General features: G+C 56.7%; 1 protein-coding gene across 3 annotated transcripts in view; it reads left to right on the forward strand.

Annotated features, from left to right (window-relative positions):
- NR1I2 (nuclear receptor subfamily 1 group I member 2) overlaps positions 1-5,735 on the forward strand; it is a 29,312-nt gene extending 23,577 nt beyond the window's left edge. The window contains exons 5-10 of one of the 3 annotated variants that reach the window (XM_066241525.1): positions 734-1,008; positions 2,946-3,088; positions 3,265-3,381; positions 3,718-3,823; positions 4,346-4,486; positions 5,202-5,484. In XM_066241525.1, the coding sequence (XP_066097622.1) occupies positions 734-1,008; positions 2,946-3,088; positions 3,265-3,381; positions 3,718-3,823; positions 4,346-4,486; positions 5,202-5,346 (927 nt within the window). In that variant the 3' untranslated portion in view covers positions 5,347-5,484. Of the gene's footprint in view, positions 1-733; positions 1,009-2,945; positions 3,089-3,264; positions 3,382-3,717; positions 3,824-4,345; positions 4,487-5,201 lie in introns of all 3 variants that reach the window. The other 2 variants (XM_066241524.1, XM_066241526.1) reach the window with 2 other exon arrangements.
- Positions 5,736-6,000: the final 265 nt, after the last annotated feature.

Consider the following 6,000-nt stretch of genomic DNA (forward strand, 5'->3'; position numbering starts at 1 on the left):
ATCCCCTCAAGCCTCCAAATCAGAACCCTGAGGGTGGGCCAGGCTGATTCTGACACTCACTCAGGCTTCAAAATCTTTGCTCTCGCCATCCATCCACAGCAGGTGGGAATTAGGTCTGAGCCATAAATGGAGTCTCGGAACCTGAGTCATCCCAGGGTCCCGTGTGTTCAGGAACTTGTGAAAACAGGGTCAGGGCCTGTTGGGGGTATAACATTTGTGAATTGGTTTTATTGATTCAAGAAATGTTAGAGATCTCACCACCATCGGCCATGTCTGATCCCTCCTCCACCTCTGCGATCACAGAATCTCGGGCGACCTGCCCAGCTCAGAGATCTGGTAGCCAGTGGCCCCAGAAATCTGTCCTTTCCATCTATAGACCCCAGACCCTTCTCTCTGAGTCTTCCAAGGGCAAAATCAGGGATGCTTCGGACACACCCATGGATATAGGTCCCCTCACCTTCCCCTGGGGCAAGGGAGCAAACCCATTTCTGACCAGGCAAGGGTGTGAAGGACCATTAATTCACAGATCCAGAAATTACATCACTTGGTAGGAAACCAGAAAGAAGAAGCAAGAAGTGTGTGTGTGTGTGTGTGTGTGTGTGTGTGTGTGTGTGTCTGCAATTATGCATCCTCTCAAGCCTGTTGCTGTGGGTGCCCATCTGGGGCCTGTGTGGGAATGTTTTGGGGCAAATACATGTTGTTTAGCCTCTCCTTTCTCTACCTCCTGTTCCAGCTGCCGGAAGTGCTTAGCACTGGCCATGAAATCCCAGAATCTCCGCAGACTCCATCGAGGGAAGAAGCTACCAAGTGGAGCCAGATCAGAGATGAGCTGTGCTCACTGAAGGTCTCTCTGCAGCTACGGGGGGAGGACGGCAGCATCTGGAACTACAGACCCCCAGCCGAAGGCACTGGGAAGGAGATCTTCTCCCTGCTGCCTCACATGGCTGACATGTCAACCTACATGTTCAAAGGCATTATTAACTTTGCCAAAGTCATCTCCCACTTCAGGTAGGACTTAGGTGTTGGGAATGGAAAGGAGCAGAAAATGGCCAGCAGGTTCAAAGGTCCTGGGGTAGATGTCTCTGAAGTTGGGGGATGTTGGTGCCCAAAGACCCTCCTTTATCTCTGTGCCTCCATCCCAGGCACCTGGCACCGTTAGGGAATGGAGCCCTCACTGCGTGGTTCCTTAGCTTTCAGACAGCAGGCCTGCCAGTTAATCTCACTGTGTCTCAGCCTCCTCATCTGCTACAAGGGAGCTAACGATGCCTACTTGCTGGGCTGTCATATGAAGTGAGAAAACATCTGAAGAGCGTCCAGCTCATACATGATGGACATTCAGATAGTAATTCCCTTCCCTCTGTATCCCTGAAAGGGCAGAAATCACGAGTAGTCAGTTCCATAACAAGGAAAGAATTGGAAGGAAAGGGAAGAAAGTCCAGAGGGAGAAGAAGGAGGGACAGGCACAGATGCTGGGTCTCTAGCGGTCTGCCACCAGGAGATGGTCGAGAAGGTCATGAGGAGGGAGGTGGTCCTGAGGACCACAGGTGGAGACTCCCCAGACCTAGGTGTGGAGCCACAGCCATGGGGCAATGGGTTAGGGAGAAACCTTGGATCCTCCTGGGGTGGAGCACTGGGCATATCTGTGCTGGGGTTGGGCACTGGGCCCTGCCAGCCCTGGTCAGGCGTAGCTGAATGACACACATGAGGGGCCCTGACTTCATCAGCAGGCAAAGGGAAGGTTATATAGTCCAGGAGCCCATAGGTTACCCTGTGGCCCTGTGGGTAACACATGGGATTTATTTAAGGGGGTGAGGGTGGCCATGGGCTGGAGTGGAGCTCAGATTGTGGCAAATTAGGTCAAAGGAGCAAGAAGAAAGATGTACTTACGCTTGTGAACCTTGATGCCCACTGCCGTCGATGACCGACAGTGTAACACTGTAATGGGAGGCCACTCGCTGGAGGCAGGCACTGCCCTCACCCCCATTCTGCAGATCGAAAACTGAGGTTAAGGGACTTACATAGGTCGCAGTTAGACAGAGGCCAGATTTGGAAGCACAGAGCACAGAGTTCAGAGCCATTACCTGCTAGGCTAGGCCCTGGCTGGGTGCTGGGGAGATGAGAAGAGTAAGATCAATTTCACAGCGTTTGTAGTTCAGAACTATGGGTCTGAAAGAAGGGGGTATGAGGAAAGCAAGGGACCGAATTCCCGAAGAGAACGAAGCCAGGCGGAGGAGCACTGGAGGCCGCCACCGCAGCTGGGCCTGTGCTCAGTTCTGGGAGTGGGGCTCACGGCACCCAGGCTCCCTGGACAGAAGCAGCAGAAACACGGAGTCTGAAAGACCTCAGGACGCAAACATCCCTGCTGCGTGGAACTCCTGCCGAAGGGGAGGCAGCAGCGCAAGGACTCTAGGAAACCTGTAGGAGGCGCAAAGACAGCTGGGCCTGAAGCACTAGCAGGATTTATTTAAATGAAGCGAGAAGGGCAATTATTCTAAGTGGGAAAACTGAGGCAGAAAGTATGAGGCCAGGGATGAGGAGCCAAGGCATCAGCCGTGGGCCAGCGGCTGTGCAGGGAGTCGGCGGAGACGGGGCCAGGCTGCAGGGAGGCCAAGCTCCATTGGCAAGGAGTCCCTGAAGGTAGCAGGGCACTGGGGGGAGATGTCAGGGCACTGGCAGGGAGTCCCTGAAGGTAGCAGGGCACTGGGGGGAGATGTCAGGGCACTGGCAGGGAGTCCCTGAAGGTAGCAGGGCACTGGGGGGTGATGTCAGGGCAGGTAACTGGTTCAGCTGCCTTTGCGGGTTAAGGATTGGAGGCAGCCAAAAGCAGCTGCAATAATCCTCCCGCCTCCCTCCCCTCCCCCAATTTCTGGATTATGGGAGTGGGTTCTGGCCTCTGGCGGCTTCCCGGAAGCTGGCATCTCATCCCATTCCATCCTTGCTGCCAGGGACCTGCCCATCGAGGACCAGATCTCCCTACTGAAGGGGGCTGCCTTTGAGCTGTGCCAGCTGAGGTTCAACACGGTGTTCAATGCAGAGACTGGGACTTGGGAATGTGGCCGGCTGTCCTACTGCTTGGAAGACCCTGCAGGTGCCCAAGAGCCAGCTGGTTGCTCTGGCTGAGGGAGGAAAACAACGGGAGGGAGGAGAGGAGCCACACCAGGCTGCGTGTGTCCTGGATTGCAGGGCGGAGACCTTGCGGAAGGAAGTCTGGCTCTTGGCTCCACTTCCTGACAAGTTTTCCCCTCATCCCGCACCCACACTCAGGTGGCTTCCAGCAGCTCCTCCTGGAGCCCGTGTTAAAATTCCACTACATGCTGAAGAAGCTGCACCTGCATAAGGAGGAGTATGTGCTGATGCAGGCCATCTCCCTTTTCTCCCCAGGTGAGGCCCCCACCTATCCTCCCTGGCCCCTTGCCCCCCCCCCCCCCAAGCCTGTTCACATCCCTCAGCTTCAGCTGCAGGAGGCAGGAGCCCCTCCTCTCCCTCCTCAGGGAAGGTCCTAATCCACGGCTTCTCCTCTCACTGCACAGCCAAGATGGGGTCCAGGTGGTTTCTCCTGGGGGTGGGGCGGGTAAGGTGCCCCGCTCATTTCCCTGCCTGGGTGTCTCTGGCTCTGGAAGGTGGTTGCCAGGCAATTTGCCCTCCCTGGGTGGGACTGAGCTTGCCTTTGCCCCCGTGGCCTTGCTGGTACCACACTGGCCTCCCCCGCCCTACCAGACCGCCCAGGTGTGGTGCAGCGCAGCATGGTGGACCAGCTGCAAGAGCGATTCGCCATCGCCCTGAAGGACTACATTGAGTGCCATCGTCCCCAGCCAAGCCACCGGTGAGCAGCCGGCAGGGAGGGGGTGAGGGAGGTGCCCTGGCAGCCCTGCCCTCCAGGCCTCTGCCCATTCCAGTTTCTCTGGGAGAGTGGACTGGAGCCACTCCTGGGCTGGCTCTGATGGCCAGGGTTTCGTGGCCCTGCTCTGTGACCTCCACGGAGGCCTCCTGCCCTGTCAGCCTGAGCCACAGCCCAACCGGGGGGAAACCTGGAAAGGGCCTGAGGCCATGCCCAGCAACCGGGTAGTGCTGCTGAGGCACAGCGCCTGTCTGCCCTCAGCCTCCCTGTCATCGAGGGTGGGGACAGCCAGGGAGCCTCCTGAGGCTCCTACACGGCCTTCTAGCACAGTCAGCAGCAACCAGAACGATAATAAAGATGATGATAACAGTAACAATGATAACAGCAATTCTGTAATAGCTATCGTTTATTGAGATGTGCCGGCCCTGGTGGCAGGCATTTTACTTGTATTGTCGCTGTTAGTCTTGAAAGTGGCCCCAGCAAGTTGGTGCTACCACCATCACACAGGGGACTGGAGGCCCAAGGTGACGGCCCCGGGTTCCACAGCCTGACAGGCGGGATCTGGAGGTGGGCCCGGGTGGACCAAGTCTGCAGCCCGCACTTTGGAATGCTGCTTCACCACCTCCCAGAAGAAGACAGACAAAAAGGGTAGGAAGCTCCCTACTCTGTTCTCACAGCCCAGAGGAGGAAGGCTGCTAAGGGCTTAGCCGGACTTGAACGGGAGGCTTCCACCCATTCACTGGGCCTCAGAGGTCCACAGGCTGGAGCCATGGCGGATAAAGGCCCGCGCTGAGGACGCTAGTGTGAACCTCGTGCCTCGAGCCCTTACTTGGGCTGCTCCTGCTTTCTTTTGAGGTCAGAATCTTGGGAGGCTGCAGTGGCTGTGTCTTCATTTGCTCAGTCCTCCCCTGTATGAAGCTGGGAGGCATCATGGGGAAACTGAGGCATGAGATGTGTTTCAGTCACTAGGTCCCAGGCTTGATTCACGAAGAGAGAGCAGCTTGCTTCCACAACCACTGTACTGGGTCCTTACCCTAGCCGTCAGCCACAGGAGTGATTCACCCCAAACTGACCGATGCACTAGGTGCCTGCAGTGCCTGGGTATTCCCATGGAAATCCCCAGGTACCGGGACTCAGGCCCGGAGGATGAGGCGCAAGTTGAGGGGTGCAGGTCCACGCAAGCGCCCCAGGTTGTTCTGCCCTTCTCATCCACGGGCTGAAAGAGAAGCGTAAGGAATTCAACTGAGCCTTTCTCTTGAGATTAAAACCCTCAAACTGGTTCAAGGTCAGAGAGGTCGCAGGGCTGGTGGGTGGGGGCAGGGGTTGGGCCGCACCCCCAACCGTTCCTCCGGCTGGCCCGCAGGTTCCTGTTCCTGAAGGTCATAGCCATGCTCACGGAGCTTCGCAGCATCAACGCCCAGCACACCCAGCGGCTGCTGCGCATCCATGACATACACCCTTTCGCCACCCCTCTCATGCAGGAACTGTTCAGCCTCTCGGACGGCTGAGCGGCTGCCCCAGGAGTGCGCCTCCGTGGGTGGGGCACCCAGAGCCAGAGCCCTTGGGGCTGCCACTTCTGGGGCTAGACAAATGGACACCACCGAGAGCCGCCCTGCTTACAGGTCCTGCCTGCTCAAGGAACTCACGACAGCTCTGCCGGTGCTGGCGAGCATTCCTCAGGAAGGGGACGTGCCATGCCAGCCACCCAGCCCCCAGCTCAGTCTGTGGAGAGCAAAGCCATTGACTCGTATATGGAGGGTGCATTGGCGTATAGGTCAGGCCTTTCAAGAGGCAAAGCCATATGGTATACTGAGATGTATTGTAGAATTGGGCGCCTGAAACCTGTGTAATTCTGTTAACCAGCGTCACCCCAATAAATTCAACTTTTAAAAATGAAGCAAGACCACTACCCCTTTAGAAAAGGCCCTGTGATCTGGGGATTTGGTGTCATGGTAAGAGAGCAGAAAGGATGACTGAGCTTGGGCCATCTGAGGGTCTGTGCCCACACCCAAGTTCATTAGCTTCTTGGGTCATTCATTTTTTTTTTTTTTTTTGTATTTTTCTGAAGCTGGAAACGGGGAGAGACAGCCAGACAGGCTCCCGCATGCGCCCGACCGGGATCCACCCGGCATGCCCACCAGGGGGGACGCTCTGCCCACCAG

Source organism: Saccopteryx bilineata, chromosome 8 (genome assembly GCF_036850765.1).
Source record: "Saccopteryx bilineata isolate mSacBil1 chromosome 8, mSacBil1_pri_phased_curated, whole genome shotgun sequence".
Taxonomy (NCBI): domain Eukaryota; kingdom Metazoa; phylum Chordata; class Mammalia; order Chiroptera; family Emballonuridae; genus Saccopteryx; species Saccopteryx bilineata.